The following is a 13,655-nucleotide window of genomic DNA, read 5'->3' on the forward strand; positions in this document are numbered from 1 at the left end:
GCATCTTGATGAATTTTAGTGGTAGTCTCTGCTTATTTTCCTCCCCCTTCTTGATACTTGTAAAAATGGATCAAAATAAAGCATTAAAAGATTTTCAAATGACAATACACTTGCTATATATTTTCTAAACCCATCTTCCAAATGGCGAAAGCTTTGACAAGCTTGTGTTTGCATATTCCAAAGCAAAACTATTAACGAAAACAATGGATACTTGGAGGTTTTAATGTCTTTTACATTTAAATTTATTTTATCTTATTTCTTTATAGCGGGTTTAACGGGTTGGTTTGAGTTCGGGCTATTTCGGGCCAAATGGTTCGGGCTGGCGGGCCACACACGAGCTGGCCCAGCCCAGCCCGAACCACTGCGGGCTGAGGTTGTTCAGCCCAAACACAGCCCATTAAGCTTCGGTCCGGGCCGGTTCGGTCCGGTTTTAACGGTTCGGGTTAGGTTTTGACACCCCTACCGTCACAACACTTCAACCAATCACCCAAATCCAACCCCCTTTTGGACTCAGTACCCCAAGCCTTCTACCTACATTTGACTCTAACCCTAACCCTACCCTAGAAACCCTCCCTAAAACCCTAGTTTGAGGAACAATTGTGCAATTGAAAATTCTGTTAAAACAGAATAGCTTCTTCAATTTTCAGACCCTATTCTAGCTTGGCTGAACCCTAAAACCTTCCCCCACTTAACCCTAGACTTCCCTATTCAAATCTCCAAGGTGTGGAAGTCAAATAAGCTCAACTGCAGGTCATACTTGGTCAAGTACAGCAGCGTCTGCATTAGAAACTTAAGTACAGAATTTTCAACCCTAATTCAGTTAAGAAATCTTAGCCGCAGGAAAGGTTGTCCGAAATTTTGCCTATCTTGTACCGAGATGACAAAAATTCCAAACATGAAACAAAATTTGACCAAAATTTCGTTAATTTTGGTTGAAATGTCTGCACTTTTCCAAATCGAAACGAAATACAATGATAGATACAAAAAGTGTCCCATATCATATCGTATCGACCGAAATTTCGGTCTATAAGATGCAAAATATCGGTCAATACGAAATCGAGCCGAAACGACACAAACGCAGGTTATAAAGTGTCCATTTTCGACCCATTTATCGACCTACCACTGTTTTGAGCCATATCGCCTCAAACATTTCAACCCTCTTTTCAACTTTTTTTTTATTTCTCTTAATTTCATCCCCCTTTTCACCTAATTTCTACAACTCCATCTCATTCAAACGTTAGATTTGCTCATCCATTTGTGCATTTTCTCAAATCTTGCAAGGAGAGTAACCAACTTCCTCATTTTTTTATTTTTGTTTTGTTTATACCTTAAATCTTCTTGGATTGCTTCCAAATTTATGTATGTTTACTTTAGAGTGTTGATTTATGAATTTGTAATGTCAAAATTAATTTTATTCTTCCTACTATTTTTTTATTTTTCTGTTATTAAAAATTATTTAGTAAATTATGTATATTGCTAAAAATGTATATGTATGGTAGATGTATGAGCTTCAAATTAATGTATGTGAGAGTTGAGACACCATATTGCTGTGATGGTGTTGAATCAATTTTTTTCTGTTAATTATGTAATTTTACTGTATTTAATATATATATATATATATATATATATATATAAAATAATTAAAAAATATTTAAATATTTAAAAAAATAATTAATTTCTATTTTAAATCTAAAAAATAGGAGAGTATTAGTGGAAGCATGTATGCAATTTTTTGAGCATGTTGTGGAGCTTTTTAAGATAGTGTGTATTTTATATATTTTAAAATTATTTATAGATTAATATATAATATATATATATATATATATATATGAGGTTATTATTAGAAGCATATATGTAATTTTTGGAAAATATTGTGAAACTTTTCAAGATACTTAGTGTGTATTTCTTGTATCAGGCACTCTCTTTCAAAGATGTCAGACATAGCTTGGCAACACGGGAGGCCACTTACAGTTGATAGGAGAAAGAGCGAGTGTAATTACTGCAAGAAACAAATAGGAGGAGGTGGGGCCACTAGACTGAAGGTGCATATAGCTGGTGGAAACAAGGATGTAGTAGGGTGCCAAAAGGTGTTCGCAGAGGTCAAGAAGGCAATGGCCTCATATATTAGTAGGGGAAAGCAAAAAAGGAAAGAGAAGAGAACACAAAGGGAGGAGTTCGAGGATGCATGCTTAGCTGACCTTCCAAATCCCAAGGATTATGGTCTAGATGAACTAGGAGAGTATGGATGTGACCCTGAACCAGAGGCTGAACAGATCAGGAGGGCGATGATGATGAGTAGGGAGCAACAGAGGGTTGACGACATGAGGAGGTAACAGAGGTCTCTGGGTTGTGGGTCCTCTAGAGAGTAAGCAAATATGGGAGGCACAGGCAGCTCCCAAGTCCCTATGAGGAGGAGTCAGAGTGTGAGGCAAGAGGTTCCTATCCCACGGGCCCTTACAAGGGGTCGAGTTTCATCAGCACATACTGCAGATCCGGAGATTCTTCGCAATGATCCAGCCTTATTTGTGAGGCCTGAGCATAAGCATAGAAAATTGAAGCACTAATGGGGGAGTGTGAAGGAAAAAGTGGGGATGGCTTTCTCCAAATGGGCTTATTACCATAGTATTCTAGCACATACAGCCCAAAGGCCCTACTATAAGGATATGATTGAGGAGATAGGCTAGGCTAGGAGTGGTGTACAAGGACTCACTCCAAACAAGATATATAATGTCTATTTGCCTACGTATATAAGGAGGACTTAAATGAATATATTAATGGATTAAATCCCATGTGGGCTTATTATGGAGTGACTGTGATGGCTAATGGTTGGACTGGTCCCACTAGACAGTTCATCATCAATTTCATGTTGAATTGTGATGGGAGGACAATGTTCCTCAAGTCAGTAGATGCATCTGGTGATAAGAAGGATTCAAATATATTTATAAGTTATTAAAGCAAGTGGTGAAGGAGGTTGGAGTGGAAAATGTGATCCAAATTGTGACTGATAAGGGCTCCAACTACAAGAAAGTTGGGTTCAAGATCCAAGTATCAAAACTAGATTAATTTTCATTTTCAAATACATACATTTATATTTTTAAATAAAATATATATATAAGTTATTAAAGCAAGTGGTGAAGGAGGTTGGAGTGGAAAATGTGATCCAAATTGTGACTGATAAGGGCTCCAACTACAAGAAAGCTGGGTTCAAGATGCAGTAGAACTCCAAGTATCAAAACATATAGTATTAGTTTTCATTTTTAAATACATATATTTACATTACATGTACACTTTATGACTTTGTATTGATCCCTTAATGGATGGACAGATATAAGCTCTTTTGAACTCCATGTGCTGCTTACTACATTGACTTAATGCTGAAGGACATCGAAAAGGTCAAGCTTGTGAAGAAGACCGTGGAGCAAGCCCGACAAGTTAGCACATTCATCTAAAACCACACATATGCATTAAAGATGATGAGGGACAAGTGTCAGGGTGACTTAGTGAGGCCAGGCATAACCAGATTTGCTACTAATTGGATATCATTGCAGAGCTTTGAGAATAGGAAGACTGGCCTTAGGAACATGTTTGTATCAGAGCAGTGGTTTAGCTGGGAGGGTTCTTCATCCATGGAAGGAAGAAGAGCATCATACTCAATGAGACTTTCTGGCATAATGTGAGGATAGTGGAGAAGATGCTTGATCCTGTGGTGCATATGTTGGGGATGGTAGATCAGCAAGAGAAAACCTATTCTACCACACATATTTGCAGCAGTAGAGAGGATGAAGCAACAAGTTGCTCAGGTCCACCCACACGGCAACAAGAAAGTCCTTGAAACTATCCAAGTTAGATGGCAATCTATGTTGCAACATCCACTGCATAAGGCTGGTGAATTGTTAAGTCTAGTATTCAATTTAATTTTCATTATGTTATCACACTATTAAGCATTAACTATTCCCTTTTATGACATACTTTTTCTTACACAGCATACTATTTAAATCCCAAGTACCATTACAAGGACAATCTTGGGATGAGGCAAGATTTGACGGATGCCATCCAACCTGTAGTGGAGAAGTTGGAATCGGATCCATCTAAACAAGCAATCATCCTTATGGAAGTGAGATAGTGATTTCAATCATTTGATATTCACAATTCATAGTTTTATACTAAGTCATTAACCTAGTAACTAGTTATTCTTTTTTCTCTTTATATATTAGATAAAGACATTTAGGGATGCCACTAGGAGCTTCGGTCGTTCCGTGGCCGTATCGGGACAGGAATCTGCCCCTGGGGGTAAGTTCATTCATTTATTTCATTATATATTTAATTATTATATTCTATCTTTAATTTAGTTATTTATGTATTGAAATGACTTAAGAGTCCATGTTTATTGCAGCTGAGTGGTGGTTGCAATTTGGACGTGACTCACCCCACTTGAGTGCGATTGCAAGCAAAGTGTTCTCCAAGATATGTTATGCCTCTGGTTGTGAGCGAAATTGGAGCACCTTCAGCCTCATTCACTTAAAGAGGCACAACCGATTGGCTGTGAAGTATCTAGAGGACCTTGTCTACATATACTATAATATGAGATTGAGGGAGGATCATATTAGAGAGGGGATGGACAGAGAGAGTAACAATATCGAGTTGGCCGACATATTTGAGATGGATGATGATGATAACCCAGTAGTTGACTGGATCAGGGACAGTGGAGAGCAATTGCTGGATGAGGAGGGAGGTCGTCCTAGTAGACAGATTGCAGAGGAGATGGAGGCTGATGTGGAGGCCTTTATGGCCCAGGAGGGGAGTGCACATGCAGCACCTGCCAGTTCCTTCGTGCCACACCCTAGTGCATCCACCCAAAGTGAGGATTTGATTGTCTGGTCCGACACTGATGATGATGTGACTTAGGCCTCCAGCGATGACTACAATGGGGATGACGATGACGATGATGATGATGGAGGGATGAGGAGGGTGTTGGACCTCATGATCAGGATTCAGCTGATCCTACGGACAAACCACCACCACCAGTACTTGAGAATCAGGGGGGAGGATGACCACCGAGATTCACAGGCGAGAGTCAATTCACCCACGCAACATAGGATTCAAAACATACTGGAGCTACATCTGGAGGCCAAAATGCTTCCTCTACATATTCAAGGAAGGAGAAGGGGAGACAGCACGGCTATAGCACAGAGGACACGCCATCATATGGGTCCTACCATCCGATTGATGCTGAGAGCTTGGTGGGATCTATGAGATCGATGAGCATTGATGATTCTAGAGACTCCTCCACCTCCAGAGGATCCGGATGGCATAGGCCTGCAAAGTCCTCATATAATACTGTTGTGGAGAGTATTGGTTCTACTGGGTCGACTTATGGAGCTTATGGTTATGGACCATACGGTATCCCTCCTGGCTAAGTCAACCACTACTAGAGCCTTATGGTTATGGAGCTTATGGTGTCCCTCACACTGTCACCTATTGGAGTCAGCCACTGGAATCTTATTGTTAGTATGGACCTTATGCTCACAGCCAGTGTGCTCCTTCATTTGTTGAGCAGATCTTTCACTTTATACCACAGCCATCACCAGCCTTTCCATATATAGTTGAGCCAATTCCTTATCCGGAGATTTACAACTTCCCACCGTCAAGAAATCTTAGGCATGTGGAAGAGGCCACGTAAAGAGCTGCAATTGCTGACTACATTGAAAACTATATGGGGCAAACATCATGGGACTTGTATTGTCATTTGTATGGGGTGCAGACGGAAGAGGGAGACATGGAATAGAGTAGACTTGTAATTGATAACATTCTCACTTCTTCTCATATGTACTTATGTAGTATATACTTAGATGTTACATTTTCAATGGTTTTTTTGGTAAACTAGTACTTCTATAGTGTTTGTTATGCTTAAAATAGGTAGTATGCAAGAATCCAAATCATTTTGAGTCCATATAAGGCTCGAAATTGAAGTTCCAAATTCCTGGAAAAAAAAGTGTCCAGTTTCGGTCGAAATTTCTACTGAAACATAGGAATTTCAGCCTTTTGCAAGGTCGAAATTCCAGTTTCAACCAAAATTTGTTCCTTTTCCAAGATGGCCTGACTCACCAAAATCTCATACTTTTTTATTTCACCCCATTTTTTGTTTCACCCATTACCGAGATGAGGGTATATTGGAGTATACTTAGTTGCTATCCATTAAATTTGACTGAGATCAGACCTAAAATAGCAAACTTCAAAACCTAACCACTGCTGGTTTTCTAAATGAGGATCCTGAAGACTGGTACCTGACCTGGGGTTAGATCACAGATGTTCTCCCACCCCCTTCTTTCCCCTTCTTCTCCTACTGTCGAACTCAAGAAGCCCACTGAACCCAAACCTGATGCAGGAGCCAAGCCTTCCCATTCCAACTTGAAGGCCAAGACTAGGAAAAGCCCCTATGTTTACTGCCCAGCAGCACATACAAAGACTTCTTTTAATAATAATTTTGGCATAATCCAATTGAGTGTATCATCCTTGATTTAATTTCTTTGAGATAAACAAACAAGGTTTTTGTTACTTAGTGTTTTCCCCTTGCCCGTGTATTTCTATCACATATGAAACCATCTTTTCAAATTTTTTCCTAAATAAAATTGGTTAACTTTAACAAATCCGTCTGTGAAATGTCATGGGCAGCACTTGAAAAACATGTAGAAAGCCCTTTCGCTTTTTTTCCTATCATTTTCAAAACCAAATTTGGTATTTTTTCCCCCAATTTTTATATAATAATCCTAATTTTCAAAAAAAAAAACCAAAATTAAATAATTACAGGTTGGAAAAAAAATATTTCAATTCCACGAGGACGTAGATCCTCCCATGGAGTTCTATGTATTACTTATTGCATCACCATTTGGTACATCTATGATCTATCACACATTTCTTTTAATTTTTTATGCAATAAAATACATTTTTCAAACCTACAAGTAAAAAGCGATACATTTTGCAAACAAATTTTGACACCGTAAGTTTGTAGATTGGCCCACGGTGTTCATCATATGCTAATATTATCATCACTGAACAAGTTTTGAACATACATTACCAAAAATACTAGTTTAGAGGAAAACAAGCTAACTCAAACCATAGAAAACACTTCAATCCTGCTGTTGGGAGGCTCAATCTACATCAATCACATGTTTCCCAATGTGGCTGTAAACTTTCCCCCCTGATTTGGAGTCTAGATAACTCAAAATAGGCGAAAAAGGAAGTTTCCCCTTCAAAATTTCACACGCAACAACCCTCAGTCAAACTCTCAGTCTCAGAGAGAATTCGACCAAAATGGGGTTTAAATGAAAGTTTACCACAACTAACTCCCTCAAGTTTACCGATACATCGAAATATGGACCAAAATCAAGTTCTGTTCCAAAATCATTTCGGCCTTTGGTCTCATCTTGGTGACCACAAGAATTCCAAAATCTCTATTCAACCATGCCCCTTCTCCCATAACTAAGAACCCACACACCTCCATAATCTACCATCAAAATCCAGCAGAAATTCAGCCCTCAGATCCTCATCATATCCCAAACCCTCAATCCAAGTCAAAACCTAAGACTAAACAATCCCAAGTTATCTCAGTTCTTGATTTGAAATCCATTCCTGAAATCCTAAAATCAAGAAACTGTTCAATCCACCCACCCAAAACCTCCCAAACTTGGAGACAATTAAATTCAACCAAAGTTTGACACAGTTCTAACCCCCACTAACAAAGCAACAAGGGAAACAGAGGTTTCACACTTCACCCCCCACCAAGAAAATACCAAATTTCTTGAAACCCAGCCTAAACCCTCAGAACCCAATCAAAATAATCCCATAAAACACATGAAAATAGGAAATAAAATCGTACCAAGAAAACAACCTAAGAACTACTAAGCTTAGGGCTCCTACTAAGCTTAGGGCTCCTACTAACATTAGGACTTGGACACTTAAAACATGAAATAAGAACTCTACATTGTGGAGGCAGTTTAAATCTAACAACTACGCAGGAGAATAATCTGCCCTTATAATTTAAGTTGGGCACAAGTTACATAATTAGACCAATTAATAAGCCATTCCTGGCCTAGACACTCAATTTTTAGGCCCATAAACAGGACATTGACCACATAAACCTATGGGACAAAGGCCCAACACCCACATCAATCAACTCTTTGATTTCAAAGGATAATAGTCCAATTTGGGTTTTCGTATCTGCATCAAAAAAATTCCCACTCATTCAAAGAACAGATATTAAATGGATATAAAAACACAAGGGTTTTTCATTAAAAATTGGTAAATGTTGAATCAGGCTTCAAAACATGTTTCCTTCTCTTCGACTCATCCTCACATGTAGGTCCTTTATGTCACGATTAATGCCGTTGCTGAAGAACATATCCTGATGTAATCTTCCTGCAATTCCTTTTTCTAGACAATTTTCTATTCCACCTACCTTTTTCCGATTTATCTTGTGTCTTCCAACATGAGAAACTTCACTTTTGCCACATTTATTCTTAAGGACCAGACTCCTACTCAAACCCCAACCCCCCCCCCCCCAGCCTAAAGAATAAAATAGAACTGGCAAAAAAAAAGTTTCGAATCCGTACAGTAATTGAAATAGAAATCCTGAAACTCAGAGTTATTTTGGACAGGCTGATCAAGCAATACAAATTATGTTCCACTAAGCTGCTCCATGTATTGCCATATCTTCGACTAAATAACAGAACCTCAGAAGTACTTTGAGTAACAATTAAAAAGATAGGACAAGACATGCTTTAATATAAATAAAATATTGTGCTAAGAGAGAACAAGAAAAGAAAATCATCATAACCAAAAGGTGGGAAGGAATTTCTAAAGAAAAAGAGGAAGACTCCAGAAGCAGGAACTTCTACATATGTATTAGAACTTCACAAACAACAAAATATAGAGTGGATTACCCTCCATACTGCAGCTCTGTTTGCATTGGTTACAATCAAGGGATGATGTGAACATAATATCATTCTGAAGCATGCACCTGGCCCAGAAGCTATCACAGCTGATGAAACCACCAGCAAAACCTTCACTAAAACCTCAACCGAAGAAAGATATGGAATTTGAGCATCCAAAGGATTTTCTACGTCACTGTAGAGATATATTGTTAAACTAATGAACATCTAAAACTCAGAGAATGTGATAATAAATAAATAAAATTTAAAAAAAGGCTAACCAAAAGCACCATGAAATTTGGAAGTTAATTTGACATGCTTATGCAATACAAGCTCTATAAAATAGCAGGAGAATTATCAGGTAATAAAATCAACGACTATCTGAATGATGGTAACAGGGTTTAATGGTGTCTAGCATCTGACCTATATTGAAATTTCTAATGAAATATGGAAAGTAAGCGATGCACATTGACACCACATGATCAATATACTGGCTACCAACACATAAATTTGTTGGAATGATGATCTAGGCAGAGCTTTCAGTTCAAAAGAAGTTGAAATAACAACATTATCTTACTTGCACCTTATTTTACCTTTTGAAGTGTCACAAATGAAATTGCAATCATGCAACTAGAAATTGATCTAAAAAGAAGGTTATTGAATTGAATAGCTGGACACTGTCATCCGAATCCTACTACAAGCCTCTTTTGCCTCCTAACTGCATATTCATCTTTGATGAAATCCCAAACCACTTAAAAGTCCATATTCCATAAATAGAAATGATGACAAGTATCCTCTTCTGATCAAGGATCACGATCTCAGTTTCGACAGGAGTTTTGACCAGCTAGACAATGGGGCATGGCTGAGGTGGGCCAAAACTAGAGATTTTGGGGGTAAAACTCGAGATGTGATGAGCTGGTCAAATCTAGACAAAACTGTTAAGCTGGGTTGTTGAAATTGGATAACATACTCATAACATGGTTGAAACTTGAAAATACTGTCAAGACTATAGAAGCTGGGTTGGTTGAAACTTGAAATTGATTACAAATGCTCATACGGGATACTTCTTTGTCGAAGTCATTAAAATTTTCAAAAATAAAGTCAAAACTTGTCAAAACCTATGTAAACCAAGATTTTAAACAATAACCCATTGATTCATTTCGTTGATTGGGAAACCAGGACTTTAAATAATAACCCATTCACCCATCTTTTACATACTTGAGATTTCTCAAAAAAAAAAAAAAGCAAACCTAAAATCCGTAGTGCATAAAATTGTTCTTAATAGTGATGAATAATTACAATAATCATTTCCCCATAAATTTGATAAAACAAAGTGAGATTTTCCCTCTCCGATCAAATATACAAACTAAGGGGAAATTTTGTCATGAATTTTTATGGACAAATATAGTCAACCGAACATTAAAAAACTATCATGCTAATCCCAAGTTTGTGATCCAAAGAAATGCAAAAGGGGATATGGCACTAAGCGCCACATATCCACATACTAACTTGACTCTTTTTTTTTGGCACACCACTATATAGATTAAAAGAGAACTTCCCACCCTCACCCTACCTTGACACCTCAATCATGATATAAATGTGGAATTGCCTTGAGGAGCTCACTGGGTTGTATATATGATATTTTATTTCGAAGGTCTTGCAATTCTATGTTGGTCTGTAATTCTTCAATTCCTCACTATCTGTCTGATGTAAACCCAAAATCCAGGGTTTGATAATTGGGAACTAAACCCTAAAATTGGGTCACTCGAGAATCCTCCTACCGTGAACCAGCAGTCTTCTAGGATTGTAAAAGATAGTAACTGAAGAGCTCTTGAGGTTGGCAAAGGTTAGGTTTAGTGCTTGGAGGTTCGGCCAGGCTGAGGGTTGAAGGAATGTGTGTTTCAGGGGTTAATACTATGCTGCAATTTGGTTTCAGACCTGGGAATTAAGTATAGGACTAGGCTTTTGGGTTTTAAGGCTGAATAGAAGGGTCTTAGGGTTTTAGGAGGTTGCTGTAATGTAATTCCAGAATTGAAATTCCAAGTTAGGGCTTTAAGGGATGCTGTTTCAGGGTACAGTTAGGCTTAGGAGGGGGCTGTTGCTACTGTTTTGTAATTTCAGGTTAAGTCTAGTAAGTTTAGGCCAGTCATAGATGGATTAGGATGTGTTCGAGAAGTCCTAAAGAGTTTGGGATTCTTGGATTTGATTGTGACTGGGATCTAGTGTAGGAGAAGGGATGGGGATGCTAATCCTAAGAGGGGTTAGAGTTTGGTTGAGGGGTTTGTGAGTTATGAGAGTTTCAGTGGAACTAGGGTTAGGGTAGGTTAGGATTTGGGGTGGTGCAACTGGGCTGAAATTGGGAAGAAAGGTCACTAGGGTTAGGGGAATGATGTTCCTAATGTTTGGACAGATCTAACGGCTAGATTGCCATAGATCTGACCTTGAATTTTAGGACTAGGAAAAAGTCCAAAAATTGCAAAGAAATTCGGGAAAAATGGAAGGGATGATACGGGCATTAGGGTTATGGTTTTAGGGTTTGGGAGGGTGGCTAAGGGTATGGAAGGGGTTGGGTTTGCTGTATACTTATTTGGAGTTCGAAGGTGAGCTGCTGTTAGAGTTGAACTACTGCTGGACTTGAAGGTTGATTGTTGAAATTGAAGAAGAATGGCTGAACTTGAAGAAGAAGATCTCAAATCCACTGTGGCCCTACCAAGAAGACCAAAACATTGCTTGCCTCCAAATTCATAATTTTATTCATCAAATTCAGCTTGTCTTGCAATAAAGTAGGGTGAGCTATTTATAGCCTTACAAGTGGAAGGAAAAGACTCAGACTCTAATAAGGAATCCTAACTTGACTCAAGTAGGGAATCCCTTATTGACTACGACCCCCTTTACAACTCAATAACCACCACAAATAAAAGAAACCATCTTGGAAAACAACACCTAAGTTATCCAAAATGAATCTCAATTTAAAACATATTCCGATCAGGATTCCATCTTTAACTCTCATTTTGACCCCCCCCAAAAACTCAATAACTCTCTCTAGAGGACTCCAACCCAACTTCTAAGAGTAGAATGGAGTCCTAACAATTAGGAGTTTAAAGTAGACTCAAGTTGTGGGATCCCAACCAAATTGGGAATCTCACCTACACTAGGAATCTCAAATAACTTGCAAAACAAGAAACAGAAAAATAAAATAAAAATAGATCTAAAGTCCACAAGACAAACTGGACTCAATGACACCGAAACCTAAGACAGCTGAACTATGTCAAAATGAACAAAATACCCCTATATGGGTTCAGCCAGCCCTTTGGTGTGCCAATTGGGCCTCAGTTTTTTCACCCAATTATGGGGGGTCAGCCTTGTTCGCATCACTATCCACTATTAACAACTTTGGGAACCTGGATCAGATTGATTCTTTTTTGAATCTCTATACGTACAATTCCGGTGACTATTCTCTTATTTCTTTCATGCATAATTCTTGATACAATCCCAGGATTTTATTTTATTTTTCTTTATTCTTCCTAAAGATCCTCGGAATAACCTTTTGATTGCACAAACCAAAGGGAATGATGATTTTGGGTTGTGCGGCTTGTGCCTAGTCTGAAACCAAGTGGATTTATTTTTTGACCCACTAAATAAATTTATCAATTAATTTATCATAATCATAATATTTATCAATTTACCCAAAAAAATCATAATATTTATCATACGTATTTGTTATTTAGGATGTAGGGGTATGAATCTACAGATAGGTTTAGGAGAGTAAAACCACTACAAACTTGGCTTAAAGTTGGTAAAGAAAGCAAACCCACCCAGGAGAGGAAGAAGCAGGAGTTGGCTTTATTGTCATCTTGAATCCAAGGACTATACATTCAAACCTTGTTCAGACCAGTTAATCTGGCAAATTTAGCCCTCCAAAGATAATTTGCCAAGACTCAAGCGGAGAAACCTATTGTACAGAAAAAACCACTGCACTATTAGGACCTACCATTATATGTGGTATGTTCCCTCATTGGCAAAAGTGCGTTAACAAAAGATGTCTGGAATGTGAGATGCATGTCCAGTGAAACCTCCAAGTAGGTCTTCAGGCTCAGGTTGCTTACATGCTTTAGGTGGAAGTAGTTGTTCCTTTTATCTGTTTTTCTCTCTCCTTTATCCAACCCACCTGACCCAACTTTAGGTCACTTGTTCCCTGTTTGCATTGCATTGCCTCTCATTGTTGTTGTTGCCTACCTTGTTCAAGAGCACCATGTCCCACCATTAGCCTCCCACCAGCTCAGCAACCACCATAATCCCAAGTAAACCAACTCACAGTAGTTGGAGTAGAGCTTAACAGTACATCAGAAAACAAAGCAATCATAGCAACCCAACCTATTCATTCGTTCCCACTTTTGGGGAGGTAACTTTCCCACATACTCTACAAATTTGTCGCTTTCCATCCAAAACCTCTACTAACTGTTTTATATAATATTTTCATGTGAAACCCTTATAAGTAATAAACCAACAAGCCACTAATTTTCTCCTGTTTTCGTTCTTAGTTTAGTCCCCTTCAACTGCCATATATTTCCTTTTCAACTCCAATCATACTTTTCATCAAAACCCTTAAATTTTCAATTTCCCATATGCAGTTTTTTGGTTGGATACAATTACCTAAAATAACCTGAGTGTTCAAACAATTTCTCAGCAAGCAGTTCCATTCAAACCAAAGAATACACCCACAGACAG

The 13,655-nt window shown here is 38.3% G+C and overlaps 1 protein-coding gene across 2 annotated transcripts in view; it reads right to left on the minus strand.

Annotated features, from left to right (window-relative positions):
• Positions 1–13,655, minus strand: part of ILA (putative protein kinase regulator ILITHYIA) — a 112,731-nt gene that overhangs the window by 87,834 nt on the left and 11,242 nt on the right. For both annotated transcript variants that reach the window (XM_089150711.1, XM_089150710.1), the window contains exon 14: positions 8,940–9,123. In XM_089150711.1, the coding sequence (XP_089006837.1) occupies positions 8,940–9,123 (184 nt within the window). The remainder of the gene's footprint in view (positions 1–8,939; positions 9,124–13,655) is intronic.

The sequence above is a fragment of the Hakea prostrata genome, chromosome 3 (genome assembly GCF_041222555.1).
Source record: "Hakea prostrata isolate BN-2017 chromosome 3, UWA_Hpros_2, whole genome shotgun sequence".
Classification (NCBI taxonomy): Eukaryota; Viridiplantae; Streptophyta; class Magnoliopsida; order Proteales; family Proteaceae; genus Hakea; species Hakea prostrata.